Source organism: Salvelinus namaycush, chromosome 1 (assembly GCF_016432855.1).
Source record: "Salvelinus namaycush isolate Seneca chromosome 1, SaNama_1.0, whole genome shotgun sequence".
NCBI classification, from domain to species: domain Eukaryota; kingdom Metazoa; phylum Chordata; class Actinopteri; order Salmoniformes; family Salmonidae; genus Salvelinus; species Salvelinus namaycush.
The window spans coordinates 28,707,624-28,731,137 of NC_052307.1; the positions used below are offsets into that span (position 1 = coordinate 28,707,624).

The window sequence follows — 23,514 nt, forward strand, 5'->3', positions numbered from 1 at the left end:
CCGACTTCATCTATATAAATTATATATATATATATATATATATATATATATATCATTTTTTAAATAGCTAACATTTCGATAGCCATAATAAATAGGTTTGCTGACAGTGGACAACCTTGTTTTACTCCACTAGACAGTTGTTAATACTTTCTGAGAAGCAGCCATTATTTACTATTTTACAACTAGGGTTACTATACATAACTTTAACCCATTGTATAAGAGATTGTCCAGGCCCTTTATATATAAATTCCAGTCGTACTTTATCAAAGGCCTTTTCAAGGTCGGCTATGAATACCAGACCTGGTTTCTCAAATGTGTTCTATTGTTTCTAGTACTTGTCTTATATTATCTCCAATGTATCGTCCATGTTAAAAGCTGTCTGACTAGGATAAATCATATCCGACAATACCTTTTTTAATTCTATGCGCTATGCATTTTGCTCGAATTTTGGCATCACAACAAGTGTAAGGGGTCTCCAGTTTTTTACCATTTTTATTGGAGTAGTAATAACATCTTAATAATGGTAGTTTGAGTACAATGAAAAATATTTGTTATGCCTCAACTCCATCAAGCCCTGGAGTTTTCCCGGACTATAAGTCTTTAATTGCATCTAGAAGTTCATCCTCTGTAATTAGGCCTTCACATGAGTCTGTACCTTAGTCAAGTCCAATATATGTTCTAACACCGTATCCAAACCGTCCACGCACCATTGTGCCCAAATAGATTTTTGTCCCCCCACACCAAACACGATCACGACACGCAGGTATAAATATCAAAACAAACTCTGAACCAATTGTTATTTTGGGGAAGGGTCGAAAAGCATTAAACATTTATGGCAATTTAGTTAGCTAGCTTGCAGTTGCTAGCTAATTTGTCCTATTTAGCTAGCATGCTGTTTCTAGATAATTTGTTCTGGGATATAAACGTTGAGTTGTTATTTTACCTGAAATGCACAAGGTCCTCTACTCTGACAATTAATCCACACATAAAACAGTCAACCGAATCGTTTCAAGTCATCTCCTCCTTCCAGTCTTTTTCTTCTTTGGACTTTATATGGCGATTGGCATCTAACTTTCCTAGTTACCACGACGACCGACCGAACTCAGTTCATCTTTCAATCACCCACGTGGGTATAACCAATGAGGAGATGGCACGTTGGTATCTGCTTCTATAAACCAATGAGGAGATGGGAGAGGCAGGACTTGCACCGCGTTCAGTGTCACAAATAGAACTGACTTCTACTTAAGCGCTTGGCAACGCAGACGCTCGTTGGCGCGTGCGAGCAGTGTTGGTGCAATAATTTAATAACATGTAACACGCGATGTGAGCAGTGTGGTCAGCATGTTAAGGTAAGCTTTAGTGTAGCTTAACTTCTTCCAGCGTGAAGTACAGTACCAGTCAAAAGTTTGGACACACCTGCTCATTCAAGGGTTTTTCTTTATTTTTTACTATTTTCTTCATTGTAGACTAATAGTGAAGACATCAAAACTATGAAATAATACACATGGAATCATGTAGTAACCAAAACAAGTGTTAAGGATCTCAAATATAAAATATATTTTGATTTGCTTCAAAGTAGCCACCCTTTGCCTTGATTGTGACAGCTTTGCACACTCTTGGAATTCTCAGGTTCACGAGGAAGGATTTTCCAACCGTCTTGAAGGAGTTCCCACATATGCTGAGCACTTGTTGGCTGCTTTTCCTTCACTCTGCGGTCCAACTCATCCCAAACCATGACAATTGGGTTGAGGTCGAGTGATCGTGGAGGCCAGGTCATCTGATGCATCACTCCATCACTCTCCTTCTTGGTCAAAAAGCCTTTACACAGCCAGGAGTTGTGTTGGGTCATTGTCCTGTTGAAAAACAAATGATAGTCCCACTAAGTGCAAACCAGATGGGATGGCGTATTGCTGCAGAATGCTGTGGTAGCTGCCACACCCTGTGCGGTTTCACCTGTCTTCTGTTTGTCCCCACCCCCCTCTAGGTGTCGCCCATTTCCCAAATTATCCCTTGTGCATTTATACCTGTGTTTTCTGTTTGTCTGTTGACAGTTCGTCTTTTCTCGTCAAGCCTACCAGCAGTTTTTTTCCCCCGTACTCCTGTTTCTTGTTAGTTCCTGTTTTCTAGTTGTCCCAGTTTTTGACTATTCTGCCTGCCTTGACCCTGATCCTGCCTGAGATGTGTCTGTTACATAAACTGAATAATTAATTTGGGCTGCAATTTATGAGGCTGATAACTTTAATGAACTTATCCTATGGGTCTTCCTTTCCTGTGACGGTCCTCATGAGAGCCAGTTTCATCATAGCGCTTGATGGTTTTTGCAACTGCACTTGAAAAACTTTCAAAGTTCTTGAAATTTTCCATATTGACTGACCTTCATGTCTTAAAGTTAAGATGGATTGTTGTTTCTCTTTGCTTATTTGAGCTGTTCTTGCCATAATATGGACTTGGCCTTTTACCAAATAGGGCTATCTTCTGTATTCCACCCCTGCCTTGTTACAACACAACTGATTGGCTTTAACGCATTAAGGAGGAAAGAAATTCCACAAATTAACTTAACAAGGCACACCTGTTCATTGAAATGCATTCCAGTTGACTACCTCATGAAGCTAGTTGAGAGAATGCCAAGAGTGTGCAAAGCTGTCATCAAGATTCTACTTTGAAGAATCTCAAATATAAAATATATTTTGATTTGTTTAACACATTTTTTTTGGTTACTACTTGATTCCATATGTGTTATTTCAAAGTTTTGATGTCCTCACTATTATTTTACAATGTAGAAAATAGTAAAAATAGAGAGAAAAACCTTGAATGAGTACGTGTGTCCAAACTTTTGACTGGTACTGTAATTGGTAGCTTGGTAAAATATTTGTTCAGAGTACTTTTCTCCTAACACTGACTATATACAGTATATAACATGACTATCTTACAGACCTTCTCAAAGGCTCTCAACTTAGCATACATACCTAATTGTCTGTTGATGGGCCCCCAAATTGTATTCAAACTGGTTGGGTATATTTAAGCCCTAGAGCACTTGTTTTTGATTTATCATTATGGGGTATTGTAATTGACTTAACTAACTAACGTTAGATTGAAAAGTTGTTCACTACATCCAAACTACTTTGACAAATTATCACGTCTAAGTCTGAAATGTCGTAGACTACAAATAGCAAGAACAGATCACTCTGGAGTCCAGTGTAAATTTAGCAGCTCTGATGCCGAAAGATAAAGGACATTCTTTCCCACTTCACACATTTTATTTTAGCGACAAATAAAATAGTGTATAGCTTCAGTAGTTATCTACACCGCTACGTGGGGGAAAAAGTCATTAACTACTGAAAACACTACCAAAATTTGAATTTAGTTCAACTACCACCAAGCTACTGCAAACTGTATTTAAATGACTAATATTAGTGTATGGGATGTAAAATAATCCTTAATTCATGAAAACAGATGTATGCAGCATCGGTGGATATAGTTGTGTGAGAGAGATCCTTTGTGATCTCAAATCTGATCTAATAATATTTTAAATGTAATATGTTAAATGTGTGTACACATACCCGTATATGCATTTTACCTTTTGAGGTTACGTCATTAATCAATTCTATGTGAACCCAGACTTTGAGGTTATCAAATTGGTACCATCCGACAATATCCACTTTAACATGTCACCCACTTTCTCCCCATTTACATCTACCACCCAGACTCACAACCAGGCTACAAGTCCAGACACACCACCCCTTAATTACAAAGGGGTCTAGAGAGGGCCTGTCTTATCGTAAGGTAACAGCGAATCAACAATGTTTATGCAGATTTAACCCTTGCAAAGGTTTCTCGGGGTGAGCTACTGTATCCCGTGAGTGAAAAGACCGTTCAAAAAAGTACCCCAACCTCCCTTATACCAATTTCTCTCCAACTTTTCACCCTACCTCTGTTGGGATAAGTGGTCTATTCACTTGATGGTTAACAGGGAGCCCTGTAGGATTAAGACCTGTCAATTAATCACTGGCAGGACTGAGTTCCTAACATAAGCTTCACTGACGGCAATGTGAAAGATGTGATGGTCTTTGAATATCTGACATTTTCCATCACCAATGTAACTTCTTGAAAACTGTTGTCTGCAGCATCCGTGGATATAATTATATTCATATGTGCAAGAGATCTTCAATGATCTTACACATTTATTATAATAATATTTTACATGTTACATATGATAATATGTGTAACATAATCTTCTTGTGCAAATACCCTTCTATAAAAATCTGTCCCTAATCCCAGATTTGACATCTGTGGTCATAAATCACGACTTCCGGGTCACGTTCTACCTGACATTATGCCATATGATATGAAAATACGTCAATCACAGACAACACCCAGACAAACCTAATTCACTCTAACTTATAGTCTTAATTAACATAACTAAACCTAATTACCAACCCCTTCCAAATCCGTCCCCCACAAACCGGATGTTTACAATGGTTGAAACCCCCTGGTTATCTCATTTCATTTACCTAATTTGATTACCTCTGGACATGCCCGCCTCATAAATAAAGGCGGAAGTCCTGCCTCCTCAGTCAACAAGGTTTGAAAGATAGTTTGTCAGAAGCCACCCTACAATAACTACTGTTCATCATGGTACATTTCTTTGAATTACAGAGATTCCCTAGGTTCTGATTCTGTGAAAGCACTCATTTGGCATTTTGCTGGACTGTGGTAGTAGGAACACACGTTATCCTGAGAACCGCCTGTGCTGCATGCTTGTTTAATCAATTATGTGTATTGTATTGAATAAAACATCTGTCACAAAACCAAATGATTTCAGATGCTGTGTTGATGGCTGAGACCTTGTACAATTTACATTGTAGTGCCTGAATTAGTTTCTCAAATTCTTTGGCCCATGCTTTCTGGAAGAGTTGTTTTGATCAAAATCTACTACAAAACAGTTGGGGCTACGTTTTTGAGTTGACACATGTTAAAATTACTAAAGGAGTGAAATGGTGTACATTCTGAACATATAAAAGTAGCAAATTCTAATCTTAATTTGGAATCAAATATGGGTGATTCAACATGTGTTCTTGATATTCACAGATTCACAACATATTGTTTTTATCAGAAAAAAACCTGGCACATTTACTTTTGAAACATCAAATAAGCTTATAGGATCAGAGTCAGTGGCTCCCAACAAATCCCTTCAAAGTCCTCAGTGTTTTGAGAGAAGAGAGCACAGTATGTTCTATTTCTAGTGTCAACTGCAGGGTACTACTTTCCATCTAAGTTAAAGATTTCAAACTTTCTGCCTGGATCTCGTTTTGCAGTCCAGTAGGGACACTGTTGGATAATACAACTTTCACTATTTAGAGAGTTGAATATGTTTCAAATCATACTGAAGAATTCTGATTGGTTAAATCCAAATGCCTTTGAACACCAAATGGCCTCTGACTCTGGTAGTCTGGAAGATTGCACTATTTTTGACCATGGAATGTGTGGATCTACAGAACACTAGCGGTCACCTAATGCTCCCTCAATGTACAAGGCCCAGCCATCAACAGCCATTGCTTATCTTGGGTTTGAATCAATAAGGTATTCTGTCACCTGTTCTAACTTAAGACTTTTCTCCATAGTTTTTATCTCCTCAAAGACAGAGATAGTCTACCCGGTCAAAACTTTTGGGTCCGTCCCTTGATTTATCGCTCATTTCAGCCTGGTAATGGCTCTGTGCTAAGCGAAGGCCAAAAGCAGGTAGTTCTTTCTGTATATATCTTTTTAATTTATATTACTATGCCTCACATAGTAACTGTGATATTTCTGTCATCAGTTCTCCCAATCAATTCCCCACAAACCTCTCTGCTCAACCAACACAATTTTCACTCTGGACTAATGCCTACAGTATACTTACTCAGTAGTATATGAATGTATATCATTGTAAAATCCTCTACCCCATTCCTCTCCTGACCCACCATTGTACCTTTATCTGTGGGTTGTATTTGTAATGTAATTTTGTAATTCCATAGAGTAATATACAATTTGTCACTTTTGTGGTTGAGCTTGGATACAGAATGCAGCATATACCTGTTGACCCCTAATGTGATTCTTTTCCACATTCTATTCCACATGGCCTTGTGGATTTTATCATACACCAAACTCATATTCTCACATTCTATACAACTACGTCTTTCCAGTTTCACAGCAGCTCAAACTGAGCTAACAGTTCTTCCTTTGCTAAATGCTTTCCTATGTCTAAAACCCCTCTGGTTTGGGCACACATGTTGTATTTTATTTGTTAGACCAAGATTTGCTTTGTTTTATTTATACTTTGAGTGGCCTCACGTGTACTGTATGTTTTGACTGATTGTCTCCTTGGTATCCTGGTGTCCCTGAGATGTGTCTTGTAATTCCTCAGAGAGTTTGTCTAAGAAGGCCTACCCAAAATTTGATTGATAGTAATACATAGATGAATCTGAAGGTATAAATTCTTTGAGAATAAATTTGAGTTCTTTCCCAGAATAACGAGACAAAAACAAGTTCTTTATACATTCAAGATACTTTTGTGTATATAGTGTATGTGGACACCCCTTCAAATTAGTGTATTCGGCAATTTCAGCCACACCCGTTGCTGATAGATGTATACAATTGAGCACACATCCATGCAATCTCCATAGACTAAAACATTGGCAGTAGAATGGCTTTACTAAAGAGCTCATTGACTTTCAACGTGCACCGTCATATGATGCCACCTTTCCAACAAGTCAGTTCGTCAAATTTCTGCCCTGCTGCTGCTGCCCTGGTCAACTGTTAGTGCTGTTATTATGAAGTGGAAACGTCTAGAATCAACAACGGCTCAGCCACGAAGTTGTAGGCCACACAAGCTCACAGAATGGGACCGCCGAGTGCTGAGGCATGTAAAAATTGTCTGTCCTCTGTTGCAAAACTCACTACAGAGTTTCAAACTGTCTCTTGAAGCAACGTCAGCACAATAACTTGTTTGTTGGGAGCTTCATGAAATGGGTTTCCATGGCCGAGCAGCTGCACAAAAGCCTAAGATCACCATGTGCAATACCAAGCGTCGGCTGGAGTGGTGTAAAGCTCGTCGCCATTGTACTCTGGCACAGTAGAAACGCGTTCTCTGGAGTGATGAATCACACTTCACCATCTGGCAGTCCGACGGAGGAATCTGGGTTTGGCGGATGCCAGGAGAACGCTACCTGCACCAATGCATAGTGCCAACTGGGAAGTTTGGTGGAGGAGAAATAATGGTCTGGGGCTGTTTTTAGTTCCAGTGAAGGGAAATCTTAACGTTACAGCATACAATGACATTCTAGATAATTCTGTGCTTCCAACTTTGTGGCAACAGTTTGGGGAATGCCCTTTCCTGTTTCAGCATGACAATGAGGTCCATACAGAAATGGGTTGTTGAGATCGATGTGGAAGAACTTGACTGGCCTGCATAGAGCCCTGACCTCAACCCCATCGAACACCTTTGGGATGAATTGGAACACCGACTGTGAGCCAGGCCTAATCGCCCAACATCAGTGCCCCGACCTCACTAATGCTCTTGTGGCTGAATGGAAGCAAGTCCCCGCAGAAATGTTCCAACATCTAGTGGAAAGCCTTCCCAGAAGAGTGGAGGCTGTTATAGTACCAAAGGGGGGACCAACTCCATATTAATGCCCATAATTTTAGAATGGGTTGTTCGATGAGCAGCTGTCCACATACTTATGGTCATGTAGTGTATAATAACTCTAATCAAGATATTTACAATCATAATGAGAGGGATCATGAAAAGGTAGGAAATAGAATGAAAGACAAGAGACCTCAATACATCTGAATATTTAAAGATGTGATAGTCTGTTGTCCTTGGCTCTGGTTAGGCCGCATGGAGGTGAACAAAGGAAAGATGGCAGTGTGTCCTCATTTGTCCTGAGTTGAGGGGTTCCTTGGTGGTGGTTTCTTGCTCCTTTCCTCTGAGTTTGGATGGTTCCTCGTGGACTGCTACTTTGGGTTTTGTCCCTGCTTGTTCTACCTGATGGCTCTTCCTTTGAGTTGCAGAGGCTGTGCTCTAAATGGTCTTCTCCTTCTTTCTTTGAAGAAGGTTAGCTTAAATGAAAACTCCATCTGAGACTGTTTAGTGCATGGGCTCTTCCGTCCCAATTTCTATAAATGTACTTTTCCTAACTTATCAGTTTACCAGTTCTTGCCATTTAAGGCGAAGGTCCTTCCTTATGGTCAGCCTACTGAAGATGGAGGTTCTTCTCCCTCATCGAGGAAGGTCCAGCAGGATAAGAGGCTAAAAGGGGGAGACTGCAGGGTCCTTTTGGTAGTCCTGTGAGGTCACATGGTATCTACCTGGGTGTGAAGGGCCACTTTTCTGACCCTTTGTCTTAGAGAGAGAGTAGAGTGCGCTTGGAGGAAGGAGCTCGGTAGTTCATAACAGTTCAACATTCTAGACAGATAGTAAATGTATGTTTAGGGCTCCCGAGTGGTGCAGCGGTCTAAGGCACTGCATCTCAGGGCTAGAAGTGTCACTACAGACACCCTGGTTCGTATCCAGGCTGTATCACAACCAGCCGTGATTGGGAGTTCCATAGGGCAGCGCACAATTGGCCCAGCATCGTCTGGATTTGACCGGTGTATGCCGTCATTGTAAATAAGAATTTGTTCTTAACTGACTTTCCTAGTTAAATAAAATGTTCATCATTGTTCAACATACGACATTAAAATGACATGTCGCTACAATGGCATGTAAATGCACGTAAAAAATGCACTGTTAATTCAATCTGGTGGAACCTGTTCTTCTTCACTACAATCAGATGCCCAACAACAAAATAGGCACATAGGTCATGTCAGGTGAAATCACTATGACTTAGCAACTTTGCAGGTGCAGTAGCAGAATCTACACAGGGAGACTTGGGTCATGAAAAGGTTAACATTAACACAAAGGGTTAACATTTGAATAATAGGTGTACAAGTAGCATTGCATCAGAAGAGCCTTTGTGTTTCTCAAATTGTAAACCCAGCCAATTGGGTTTTCCTTGCTGGCAATATCATGCCAAAATATATTGCAATGTTGCTGTAGTGAAAGATAGAGATCGGCTACTGGACTTGTGTTGGCTTATGAGGTTCCCTAGCTTTAGATTAGTAAACTGAGAATGTATTTTACCTGCTTTTACTTAGTTATTTCTTGACAAAATAATGATAACAGTAACTGTACATTTGGAGATCAACCCCTGATCCCTTACAATTCACATTATTATTGTATTGCAGTACATACAATTAAGCAATTCTTCTTCAAATATTCCAATGCTTTGGACCACTCCCACGGAATTCTTCCTCGTCTGCAGTATAGCGGCGCTGGGTTGTTATTGAACACTGTAGATTAAACTCATTTTGACAGGGAGAACGCAAACACCATTACGCCATTCTGGGTGTGTTAGGATGAGCCAATAAATTAGCGTGAAGGGAAAGAGCAAACTCGGGGATGGATGACAAAAGAAGAGGCTTATGGTGTACCACGTGTAGTAGTTCCAACTGATCCGGGAGATCAGTGGGGTTAGATTGGGCTCCATCATTGTGTTGACATAGGTGTTTTCCAGCCCACCCCTCCATATTGTCAGCAGCATTCCATAATTCTTTCTCTGCTAACAATGCCAAAATATTTTGTTTTCTTTTGTGAGGCACCAAACATGACCTGATCTTAATCAAGATGGCGCCGTATTGGATGTCCGCCTTTTTGCAAGCTCCGACCCAACTTTTACTTTATTTTCACTAAATGTATCCACTATCATTTCTTGCAATAACTTTGAACATCAAATCGGCAGTTACATACCTCAATTCCGGCTTCGACTTCGACTCATCTGCCCTGGGCTCTTTCTGTAATTCCAACACAATGTTCGGGCTACCCAATAGGAAATGCTGGCATTACAGAGGCAAGTGACATCCTGGAGAGATTAAGGCGAAGGGAAAACCGGCCACCTCTTCCCTGCATTTTTTTACTGGCCTAAAATGGATGACCTCAGATCGCGGATTAGCTACCAATGGGACTCTAGAAACTGCAATATTCTCTGCTTTTCTGAAATGTGGCTCTCGGACAAGATGCTATCCAACTCAATGGATTCTCCATTAACCGTGCGGACAGGACAGTGGAGTAAGGGAAATCAAGAGGGGGAGGGGTTTGCCTCTTCATCAACACCAACTGGTTTGCTGACTCGAACGCGGTAGAAAAGTCGACCCATTGTTCACCTGTCATGGAATACCAGATGTTCAAATGCCAACCCTTCTACCTCCCAGGGGATTTTCAGCTGATATCGTGACTGTTGTATACATTCCACTTCAGGACAAGAAAATAACAAGCTGGCACTTAACAAACTGTATGAGGCTATAAACAAGCAGGAAAACGTACCTCCATAGGCTGCTTTTCTGGTTGCCGGCGATATTAATTCTGCGTCATTAAGACACGTGATGCCCAACATCCATCAACACGTCTCCTTCACCACTAGGGGCGATAAAGGCTTAGACCACTGTTATTCTACCCACAAGGAAGCATACAAGGCCCTCCCTCGTCCGCAATTTGTAAAATCAGATCATGTATGTTTCCTGTTTACAAGCAGAATCTCAAACAGGAAGTACCCGTGACTCGTTCCATTGAGAAATTGTCACCCAGAATCAGAGGTTATGCTACAGTACTGATTTGTTAGTGCTGATTGGAATATGTTTTGAGACTCCACAGATAACATCAACAAGCTAACCACCTCCGTCACCAGCTTCATTAGGAAATGCATCGACCACGTTGCTTCCCCAATCGAAAGCCCTGGATTAACACTGAGGATGACACTAAACTGGGGCGGCAGGTAGCCTAGTGGTTAGAGCGTTGGACTTGTAACCAAAATGTTGCAAGATCGGATCTCCGAGCTGACAAGATAAAAATCTGTCGTTCTGCCCCTGAACAAGGTAGTTAACCCACTGTTCCTAGGCCGTCATTGAAAATAAGAATTTGTTCTTAACTGACTTGCCTATGTCACACATCAACTCCATCTCAGACACCCTAGATCCTCTCCAATGTTCATACCGCCCCAACAGCTCCATAGATGATGTAATCTCAACTGCACTTCACATGGCCCTCACCCACCTAGATAATATGAATACTGTACCTATGTGAGAATGCTGTTCATTGACTACAGCTCAGCGTTCCAACACCATTGTCCCCTCCAAGCTCATCACCAAGTTTAGGACCCTGGGACTGAACACCTCCCTCTGCAACATGGATCCTGGACTTCCTGATGGTCCTACCTCAGGTAGTGAGGGTAGGCAACATCACCTTCGCCACACTGACCCTCTACACGGGGGCCCCACAGAGGTGTTTGCTTAGTCCCTTATTGTACTCCCTGTTCACCCATGACTGCGAGGCCATGCACGACTCCAACACCATCATCAAGTTTGCTGACGACACGACGGTGGTACTGTAGGCCTGATCACCAGCGACGATGAGACAGCCTACAGGGAGGAGGTCAGTGACCTGGCAGTGCTGTGCCGGAACAACAACCTTTCCCTCAACGTTTGTAAGACCATGGAGCTGATCATGGTCTACAGGAAACGCTGGGGTGAGCACGTCCCCATCCATATCGATGGGGCTGCAGTGGAGCAGGTCGAGTTCCTCTGTGTCCAAATCACTTTTGTGTGGCGAAGGTGATGTTGCCTACCCTCACTACCTGAGGTTGGTGTGTGTGGACTTAATGGTCCACACACACCCGCACAGTCATGAAGATTGCGTGACAGCGCCTCTTCCCCCTCAGGAGGTTGAAGAAGTTTGACATGGGCCCTAAAATCGTCAAAAAGTTCTACAGCTATACTATTGAGAGCATCTTGGCTGGCTACATCGTTGCTTGGTATGGCAATAGCAGCGCCCTCGATTGCATGGCACTACAGAGGGTGGTGCGGACAACCCACTACATCCAGGACCTCTATATCAGTAGATGTGAAAGGAAGGCCCGGGAAATCGTTGAATACACCAGCCACCCAAGCCATAGACTGTTCTCTCTGCTTCCTATCCCCAATCCATAAGACTGCTAAAAAAGCTAGCCAAATGTCTACATGGACTATCAGAGTTGACCCTTGTGTTTTTTATTTGATTTATGTTTTTGCACTGTCTACGCACACTCACAGGGCCCTACTCACGCACACTGACACTCCAACACACACACTCACTTCATAATTTGCTCACACACAAACAAACACACACACATAATATGCACATACATTTATACTGACTCTACTCCAGGGGTTCCCAAACTTTTTGGGCCCACGACCCCATGTTGATATTTGACAATTCTCGGAATCCCAACAATGTGAAAAAAATTATGTAATTAACAGCCCATGTTTACTTTTTTATTTGGTGCTATGGCAGTCAATTAAAAAAAACATTCCAACAGTATTTCTGATTGTCTTCTCAACTCACCATCACATACTTTTAATGTAAGTAGTTGACCGTCATTTGCAAATTAGTCTGACATAATGTATCATATCTCACCACCACTAATGAGATGGGTGTGCTTGATGCATGTCACGTCGAAGCTTCTCAAAGTCAGGGGGCTTGGTCGACAGTGCGCGCCTCATCTCTGCTGTCACATCCAACCTGGATCGATATTTGGTTTTAATGCAGACGAGAGCTCTGAATCCAGCTTCACACAGATATGAGCTGACAAAGGCTACCATGAGTTTTATGGTGCTTTCAAGAAACTGGGAAAAATACGAGGTCAAATCATGACGTCAGTGATCTTCAGGTCGGAAAGTCTGAGCTTTAAAAAGAGGCCCGAGTTGGAATTCCAAGTTGGATGACCTTTCAAAACGTTTTTTCCCACTCAGAGCTTGCATTTTTTTTAGTTCGGCAGGGTATTATTCCATTTGAGTAAGGAACCAAAACTCCTTTTTAATGACCTGTGAATGCATTCGGTCACATGACAGCTCGATCAGCTGTTCGATTTGCCAATGTGCTCCTCTAAGCGATGGAGGTGAGCAGTCATCATTCGTTTGGGACAGTTACTGATTCTGTTAGAAATATGCTCAGCCGAGGGAATAGCATGATTCGCTTTTGAAAGACTCTCTCCAATAAGAATTATTTCCTCTGAATCCACTGATTCAGTCATTCATCTGTAGAATGTCTTTGTATTTCCCCTGCAAACTTCCGTTCAGTTTGTTCAGTTTTCCAAATATGTCTGTTACATTTTCATGGACTACACAGAAAATGTATTCATTACACACAGTCAACCAAGTATTTCATTTTTTTTTTAAATGTAAAAACCATTGTGAATGGTTCCCCTCTCAATGTGAAAAATCTTTCCAACACTCCCCTCAATAACCACCAAGCCTCAGTATTAAATAGAACATTGTCATGCTCTAGATCCCCGTCTGTGCCACCATTCCATCCCATGAAATCTGTTTTTTCGTCAATACAGCCACAGCACACTGAACATCCTCTGTGCCCTTTCATTCTCGTGAGACGGAACAGGATGTCTTCAGGAATAGCATCCCCAACATGTATAGCGAACAAAAGCAATAGATGGGCATTTTAGCCCTCAAAGCTAACATCCATTTGGAGAGCATAAGCTGGGCGAGTTTGAGTCATTTCAGACCGTTTCCTCTGTATTGCTAGCGATAGCAATTCTCCATTTAACAGTGATGTCTGACAAAGGTATTGATTGGAGTTTCTGTGCCTCTGCCTCCCCACACTTTGTTTTCACCATATCAATTGCGGCCGGTAATATCAAAGTCTCTGCAATAATGTGTGGTTTCATAGCGTAGCGGACCTAGTCATTCACCGTGGGAATGATTCAAGTGCAATGGTCAAGTTTTGCCCTTTCCCACATTACAATGATTTTGAGATACAAAGACGATATTATAAAAAATAAAAAAATATTCTTCAGGATTTTGGAAAATTCTCCCTCGACTCCATTTTCATATCAGGCGACCCCCGACCCCGTAGTTTTGGAACCGCTGCTCTACACACACGCACATCCACTCGCATACAATTATCATATACGCTGTTGTTACTCTGTTTATCAGCCTGATGCCTAGTCGCCTTACCCCTATACATATCTACCTCTATCACTCCAGTATCCTTGCACATTTTTCTTACTTTTATTTGTGCTTTTTTGTTCTACCTTTGTTATTTTTAGTATTACATTGTTATTGATTACTGCACTATTGTGGTTAGAGCATTTCACTGTACTTGTCCACGTGACAAACACTTGTAACCTCACAGATTTGTTTGTAAAGATTTAGTTCTTCTCTGAGTACATTTATGTATATTCTGTAATGCAGAGTCACAGTGGAAAGATTTATGAACAGCAGACAGTCATTAAGACACTACTGCTAAACTGTTGTCTCCACATATTTTAGGCGATAAGGACTTTTATAATCCAAACTATTCAGAGAAGAGAAACTGGGCTTAACTGTGTCAGCCAGCCAATTCACAATTATCAAAAATTGGTCACTGGTGTTTATACTTGCCTACTATTGTTTATATATATATATTGTCCTGTTGTTGAAGGACTGTGTCGCAAAAGAAATCCCAACTCAATATATCCACAGATGCCAGAAGGCCTGGAACAGGATGTCGATATATGACTCTTCTTTAGTTCCCACAAAATAGTGGAATTATTCTAAGTTAGGAACTGCTGGCCTACAGTATTTAGTTGTGATCCGGTTATGGCCAATGTTGCGTTCCCTTCCCACCTCTGGTTTTTATGGTTTGCATGGTTTTGAATGGGTCCTGTTACTGAACCTTTTTGAAAGAAATATTAGAGAAAGCTGGGCTGGGCTCTCAAATTCATTCCATGTAGGGCCTAGTGTCTGCTGTTTTTTTCTTCTTCCCCTTTCAATTAAGACATAGACCTCCAGGTGAGTGGAGTTCTTTACTAATTAGTGACCTCAATCAATCAAGTACAAGGGAGGAGCAAATACCCACAGACACTCGGCCCGTCGTGGAATGAGTTTGGAACGTGCTCTAAGGACTTATTTTTCTTGAGCTTGGGCTTTCCTGGAAAGTGTTTGTCGGATTGCACACTCAGCGGGTCGGTAACAACCGGATGCATCTAGTTTTCAGGGGAAATGGAAAGAGAGCATGTGACGCGACATCTGCTTTTCGACGCGACTTCCGCTTTTGAGCGACATTCCATCTGAACCCCTCCTCGACATTTAATGGATTGGTTGAACAGTGCAGAAGAGAACCTTCCCCGACCAGAAAGATAGAAACGCTGCTCAGGCATTTATTTTACGCCTGCTATGCTAGTTTAGTTGGATTGTAGCAACATGCATGTCTAAAACCCTACCATAGCAGCTATTCATCTTTCTTGGAACCTCACATTCTTGCTGGATGAATTTATCCAAGTACCACACTAACTGGAAGTGTACTTATTTTGTACAGTATCTTTAAAAAAAAAACTTTGTCCACAGCTAATTGTTAATGGGAGCACTACCATTGTTGTTTACCCAGGCCTACCTTTACAGATCCACATAAAGACCAGTACACTGCCAAAGGAGGTCCATACACAAGAGACACCAGAGGAGAAAGTAGCTACTGCTGCTTGGCCATCACCACTGTAGGAAAGGTATCTTACTTTGTCCTCTGTGCCCTCCCTGTTGCTCTACAGGTGTGGGCATTGCCACAGTTGTGATCTCCTTTGTGCTCTGCACCTACTACAACGTTCTTATGAGCTGGGCGCTCTACTACTTCTTCAACTCATTCCGAGCCATCCTCCCCTGGCAGACCTGCAACAACACCTGGAATGCCGTGGGTAACTGCTCCAGCGGTTTCCCTGGAAATGCCACCCACCTGCAATCAGCCAGTCAGCAGTACTTTGAGTAAGCACTGACCAACTGGGCACAAACTGGTTGACTTGACGTTGTTTCATTGTAATTTGTCAACATATTGTGCCATGGAGTCTGTTTTAAAATACATTGGATTTGCAAAAAGTAATCAACGTTAACTGTTGTTTTGGGTAAAACTTCAACCACAGGATTATGTCCTAGCAGCAGTTACCCATTTTCAACATTGACAAACCTATTGTATTAAATATGTTGAATTTGTCCCTTTGAAACAACGTCAGATCTTCAAATGTTATATCCACTATCAAAAACATGAACATTAGGCTGGGCAGCACCTACGGAAGAGTTGATCCACAGCTATTCATTTGGTCTCCCATCCAGGGTTTTAACCAAGCCCAGCCATGCTTATCTTTTATATCTGTCACTGACTACTACCAATATGCTATTGTGAGAATGATTATTGAGTCGCCTCTTAGCAACAGTGAATATATTGAGTTATTATCAGTCATTCCAGAAGGGTAGGTTTAACAGAGCAAATGAAATGGAACCATAGTCTATAAGTCAAATCACCAATGATACCATTTAGGCCTATATAGCATTTGCAAAATCATCAGCAGCTATTGTTAAACTAAAAAGAAACAAATATAGGCCTATGTTTTCAAGCTTTTCTTGACTTCAAATGTAATCTTCAAGTGAATCATTAATATGATGGATTCACATCTCTATCTCAACCAACAACCTAAGTTAAAGAATAGGACTAAATCAAATCAAACTTTATTTAAAGTGCATTTAAAGTTTGATTAGATTTATTCCTATTCTTAAACTTCAATTTTTTTTGTTGTGATTGAGATGGAGACGTGAATCCAACAAATAAATTATTAATTTGTAGACAAACTGGATACTGAATTGTGTTTGGTTGTCAACACAACTAAATATCAACCTTAGAAGGAGATGTATCTTCTGCTTGGATAGTTCCATCTGTGCCACTGACTTGGTCTCTCTTTTTTTTTTTGTCTATAAATGAATAATTGATATGTTGGATTCATGTCTCAATCTCAACCCCAAAAATCTAAGTTAAAGAATAGGACTAAATATAACTTTAAATGCACTTTAAATAAGGTTTGATGTAATTTAGTTCTATTCTTTAACTTTGATTATTGGTTGAGATGGAGATGTGAATCCAACATATAAATTATTAATTTATAGTCAAACTGGAATTTGATATCACTTTTGCAATACAGTTAATTGCCTATTATCTTTACGTCTCCAACTAAACCAAAATTAAAAGTTAAAGAATAAGATAAAACCAGTGGCTGAGATCAAACTTTTCAAGCATTAGATGTTCTTTAAATGTTAACATTTGGATTCATTGTCAACCAAACACTATTCAATAATAATTTTGTAATGCAGTAAATAGTGTAAAGTTAGGGCTATCTTACAAACTAATGTAACAGTAGTTATTCAACCGGAGTAACACATCCATGGCCACATTTTGAGGTTAGCCTAATGTAACTATAAATGTATTTTTATGTGATCATAGAACGCGTGCATGTTCAAGATAGCATGCAAAGATAGCAGATTCTTGAACAGCATTGATCACTTGCACTATGTACTTTGTCATGTGGTTGTGATATTAGATGAAGCACAGTGATAATCCATTAAGTAATTGTGTTAATACAAAATATCTGACATTTTATTCCCATTTGATCTTTGTTGTGCATTTTAATGGTTGAAAGCGCAGCAATAACACATTTAGATGATCACTAAACCAAAAATCCGACATTGTTTTTCCATTGGAATTTGGTTGTATTTTTAGATGGTTGAAAGCAGTAATAACACATTGGGAATTCAACAAACTTCTGGCTGTCTTTTTGAGTTGGTTAATAAAGGTTGAAATCTCATTGGGAATCTTCATTTAATATTTTTTATATTGACGTAGTGGTAGGGCCTGAAAGTCGCAGACATGGGTAGGTTATTGTTATAGCTTGTTTTTATCGCAGAGGGTTTGTACTCTCTTTGGGTAATCATATGGTGAGAAAAGTAATGAAAACCCCAAGTTGGATGTGAATTGGAGCAGGACAGATTACTGTAAAGTCAGGGATTTTGTGTTATTGAATGATAACAGTATGATAAGCTATGAAGGTTTCTTTAGCTTTGTTTCCCATCCTGACCCTTCCTTCCTCAGTCACAGGCTTCTGGAGATAACCAACGGTATTGAGGATGCAGGAGGACTACGTTGGGAGCTGTTTGGCATCCTCATCCTGGCCTGGGTCATTGTCTACTTGTGCATCTTTAAAGGCGTCAAATCCACTGGCAAGGTCAGAGTGCATTCTCTTCCCTCACAACAGAAGCTACTTATTGTTAGTCCTCCTCAGAGCAGTACACTCTTTGAAAAAAGTTGCTATCTAGAACCTGAAAGGGTTATTTGTTTGTTCCCATAGGATAACCCTTGTTGGTTCCATGTAGAACCCTTTTGGTTCCATGTAGAACCCTTTTGGGTTCCATATAGAACCCTTTCCACAGAGGGTTCTACATGGAATCCAAAATGGTTCTACCCGGAACCAAGAAGGGTTCTCCTATGGGGACAGCCGAATAACCTTTTTGTAACTAAGAGTGTAGATTATTTAGTGGTTGTAATTTGTGGTATAGTTTAACTGAAGTGTATAGCTGCTGTTTCATTTGAAATGGTTGCACTCACCAGTGATACTCTTAGTCCTTAAATGTATACGTTTAGAACTTTTGTATACTCTCAGGCTGTCTCGTTAGTGGGGAATCATTATACATGTTTAAGGGTTTTCCATTGCCTTGTGTCGCCTACATTGTTGGTAGGAGTGGGAGGAGCACTGATGGTGTTCAAATATCATGTTTCTCCTCCTGGAGTTCAGAGGAGACAGAATCTGTTCCACCTCTGTTGTTTCATACATTTTTCTTTTACGTTTTGATCAAAAATATTAATGTGTTAACTCCAAACTGTCTATTCGATCAACTAACATATAAACTACATGACCAAAAGTATGTGGAACTTCTTATTCCAAAATCATGGGCATTACTATGGAGTTGGTCCCCCCTTTGCTGCTATAACTGCCTACACTCTTCTGGGAAGGCTTTCCATGAGACGTTGTAACATTGCTGCGGGGACTTGCGGCATTCCAGAGTCGGCATTCCAATTCATCCCAACGGTGTTCGATGGGGTTTAGGTCAGGGCTCTGTGCAGGCCAGTCAAGTTCTTCCACACCGCTCTCGACAAGCCATTTCTGGACCTTGCTTGTCATTGCTGAAACAGGAAAGGGCCTTCCCCAAACTGTTGCCACAAAGTTGGAAGCACAGAATCGACTAGAATGTCATTGAATGCTGTAGCATTAAGATTTCCCTTCACTGGAACTAAGGGGCCTAGCATGAACCATGAAAAACAGCCCCAGACCACTATTCCTCCTCCACCAAACTTTGCAGTTGGGTCTATGCATTGGGGCATGTAGCGTTCACCTGGCGTCCGCCAAACCCAGATTCGTCAGTCGGACTGCTAGATGGTGAAGCGTGGTTCATCACTCCAGAGAACGCGTATCCACTGCTCCAGAGTCCAATGGTGGCGAGCTTTACACCACTCCAGCCGACGCTTGCCATTGCGCACGGTGATCTTCGGCTTGTGTGCGGCTGCTCGGCCATGGAAACCCATTTCGTGAAGCTCCCGACTAACAGTTTTTGTGCTGACGTTGCTTCCAGAGGCAGTTTGCAATTGGGTAGTGAGGGTGGCAACCGAGGACAGACGAATTTTGCGCACCTAAGCACTCGCCGGTCCCGTTCTGTGAGCTTGTGTGGCCTACCACTTTGCGGCTGAGTCGTTGTTGCTCCTAGACGTTTCCACTTCACAATAACAGCACTTAAAGTTGACCGGGTCAGCTCTAGCAGGGCAGAAATTTGAGGAACTGAATTGTTGGAAAGGTAACACCGTCATAGGATGCCACGTTGAAAGTCACTGAGCTCTTCAGTAAGGCCATTCTACTGCCAATGTTTGTCTAAAATGTTATGCAACTGGTGTGCCCGAAATAGCCGAATCCACAAATTTGAAGGGGTGTCCACATACTTATGTGTATATATAGTGTAGCTCTGACAGACATTCATATTCCACAAGGCATGCAACTAAAGGTCTCTTCATAGTCCCTAAAGCCAAAATGAATTCAAGGCAAAGCATGGCACTCCTTGCCATCTCAAATCTGAGTAAGCAAGCTGTAAAAGTAGCTTTAAAAAACAAATAAAACAGCACAGCACAACACCTCTGACTTAAATAGCTGTAGCATCTTCCTCCCGAGCACAGCTGGTGTTTGGGTTAAAGATAAGATATGCCCTTGGCATCAGGATATCAGGGCCTACTCAGAGAAAGCAATTGTAAGCAAAGCCTCAGAGTAAGGGCATCCTGCTCCATATTATCAGATTACTGATGTTAGTCAGTAGAGCAAAGTTTTATTGAAGTGTATTCTTATTTTGTGTGTGACTGGTGGGTGCTGCTGGGTGTGAGTGTGGTGCGGGGGTTGAATATGGAAATGCAAAACCGGAGGAAACTCCATAAGATAACCAGAGGAAACTCCATATCGAGGAGACTTTATTCATTTTATGAATAAATCCAAAGGCTAAGCACTATACCTTAGCTACCTCTTTACGGGCAGTAGACTGAAAACCATTACACTTTACCACAATTATCCCTTTATGGGTGGTAGACTGTAGCACAGCAAATGTTTAGTTCATTTCTATGCACAAGACAGGGCGAAGGACGTAAGTGAACCCCATCTGATGATATGATGACTCTGTTCAATTTATTGAACAGAGTGGAGTTATGGATCTCTAAAAAGTGAACTTATGTAGCTAAAGAGAAGGATTCAATTGAAAGTTAAGCTGCAGAAAACTCCAACGCGGTTGCTGAGGTGAAGGATTAAATTGAAGCCTTCGGGGGGAGGAAACTCCATCTGTTGCTCATTTATGAACTGAATGGCACGGTTGCTAGGGTGAAAACTGTGGTTAAAGCCTTAGCTGGAGGAATTAGTATATTTGACATTGTTGTTTTATTACTCCTGCATGAGAAGACCTAAATAGTCGTCAGTGTCACGCCCTGACCTTAGAGCCTTTTTATTTCTCTATTTGGTTAGGTCGTGGTGTGATTTGGGTGGGCATTCTAGTTTTTCTATTTCTTTGTTGACCGGCTATGGTTCCCAATCAGAGGCAGCTGTCTATCGTTGTCTCTGATTGGGGATCATCCTTAGGCAGCCTTTTTTCCCACCTTTAGTTTGTGGGATGTTGTTTGTGTGTAGTTGCTTTCTGCACTGCATGTAGCTTCACGTTTGTTTGTAAGTTATTTTTTCGTGTTCATCAAAATAAATGATGTACGCTTACCGCTGCACCTTGGTCAGATTCTTCCGTCAACGAACGTGACAGTCAGTGACATTCATAGCCGCTGGAAGTAGGGGTGCTGAGGGTGCTGCAGCACCCCCTGATAAATCAGAATGTATATATTTAGTATTTATTTGTTCCACAAATTGAGTGCACTGGGGCTTTATTATTCCTGTATGATAAGGCAATAATAGTCGTAAGTAGCACAGGGAGAAGAAATTATATTACCTGTATATTAATGTAATGTATTGTCATTTTATGTAGTTCTGTCCTTCAGCTGTTGTCACGCCCTGACCTTAGTTATCTATGTTTTCTTTATTTTGGTTAGGTCAGGGTGTGACTAGGGTGGGTATGCTAGTTTTGTCTTGTCTAGGGTTTTTGTATATCTAGGGGTTTTGTAGGTCTAGGTATATGTCTATGGTGGCCTGATATGGTTCCCAATCAGAGGCAGCTGTTTATCGTTGTCTCTGATTGGGGACCATATTTAGGTTGCCATTTTCCCTTGGGTATTTGTGGGTTCTTGTCTATGTGTAGTTGCCTGTTCAGCACTCATTTGTATAGCTTCACGGTTCGTTTTGTTATATTGTTAGTTTTGTTCAGTGTTCATTCTTATTAATAAAAGAAGAATGTACGCATACCACGCTGGTCCTTGGTCTCCACCTTTTGACGGCCGTGACAGCTGTAATTGTCTTAATGTTATGTGTTTTGTGTGGAGCCCAGGAAGAGTAGCTGCAGCTTGGTTGTAGCTAATGTGGATCCTAATAAAATAAGAAATAAATACAATACATTTAATCTAATATTATGCTTACTGAATATTTTTTCTTCTCACTCTCTGTGCTTTAGGTTGTTTATTTCACAGCCACGTTCCCATACTTCATTCTGTTCGCCTTGCTCATCAACAATGTCCAGCTTCCCGGGGCCAAGAATGGGATGCTCTACTTCCTGAAGCCAAAGTGGAGCAAGCTGCTTGAAGTTCAGGTCTGACATATTGTAGGAGAGGATCAATGAGGATTAAGGGGTGGTTTCCTGGACACACATTAAGCCTACTACACTCTTAGAAAAAATGATTCTTTGGCTGTCCACATAGGAGCACCCTTTTATGTTCCAGGTAGAACCCTTTTGGGTTCCATGTCAAACCCTCTGTGGAAAGTGTTCTACATGGAATTCAAAAGAGTTCTACCTGGAAACAATAAGGGTTCTTCAAAGGGTTCTCCTATGGGGACAGCCAAAGAACCTTTTTAGGTTCTAGATAGCACCTTTTTTTCTAAGAGTGTAGTCTTGGACAACATTGAAAAAGCATTTTAGTCCAGGATTAGGCTTAATCTGTTACTGGGAAACGACCTAGAAGTGTATTTGTGTTGTTTTACAGTATGAGTAAATAAGTTGTGTCCCTCTCTCACCTTTATCCGCTCACCTCTGACGTTCTGCAGGTGTGGGTTAACGCTGCAGCCCAGGTATTCAACTCCATTGGAATTGGATTTGGCTCCATGATCTCCATGGCCAGTTACAACAAGTTCAACAATAACATCCTTAGGTTAGACATGCAATCTCCTATTCCAACCACTACAGTACCACTTTGTCTTTACCATGATTGTCCGCAGATCCACAGTGTAATTCTATAGTTAAAAAATAATAACTGCCTCTCAGTAGTGGTGCGTGGGTAAAATCACTGGGGAAGCCAATTTTGGGGAAAAAAGCCATATTACAACCTATGTGTTTTGATAATTTCGTTGTTTGCTCTATAACATGTTAGTTCATATGCCTTGACAATGTGATATATAGGCCTAGGCCGAAACAATAAGAAGACACATTGGCAGAATAAATTTAACCACACCTTTGTTTCATCACAAAATCAGAGAGCAACATCTGTCCGGTGGAGTCCACAAAACATATTGCACGTGACAAACAGTTACATAACCTACAGCATGGTCAATCAACTTAATGTTTCTGACATTTTTGGACTACTAAACAACTATTGATTTAGAACACTGGAGAGTTACTGCAAGTCACAAAGAAAACAGGAGTGGCCTCCATTATTCCAGCACCTTTGCCCAATCATTAAATCACCTATGCTTAGTCTAATAAATACAGTGACAATTAAAAGATTCCAAAAACAATTTAGTCCATTCAACGTAAGCTAAATATCATGTGGCTGTCCATGGGACTGATTTGTGTGTGTGCGTAAGTAGAAAAAACATGTTGACTCAACCTACTTGTAAAGAAACGCCAATGCCATCCTCCTCTCTGATGTTGCTGAAACGGTCTTTGACGCTGTCATACAGTACACATTTTTAGTTTTTGTTGTCCTAAGGTACCTGG

The 23,514-nt window shown here is 41.0% G+C and overlaps 1 protein-coding gene across 1 annotated transcript in view; it reads left to right on the forward strand.

Moving 5' to 3' along the window:
• Positions 1–23,514, forward strand: part of si:ch211-225b11.1 (uncharacterized protein LOC561694 homolog) — a 51,381-nt gene that overhangs the window by 10,939 nt on the left and 16,928 nt on the right. The window contains exons 3-6 of the mRNA XM_038998071.1: positions 15,642–15,852; positions 18,002–18,134; positions 22,039–22,173; positions 22,626–22,729. Of these exons, the coding sequence (XP_038853999.1) occupies positions 15,642–15,852; positions 18,002–18,134; positions 22,039–22,173; positions 22,626–22,729 (583 nt within the window). The remainder of the gene's footprint in view (positions 1–15,641; positions 15,853–18,001; positions 18,135–22,038; positions 22,174–22,625; positions 22,730–23,514) is intronic.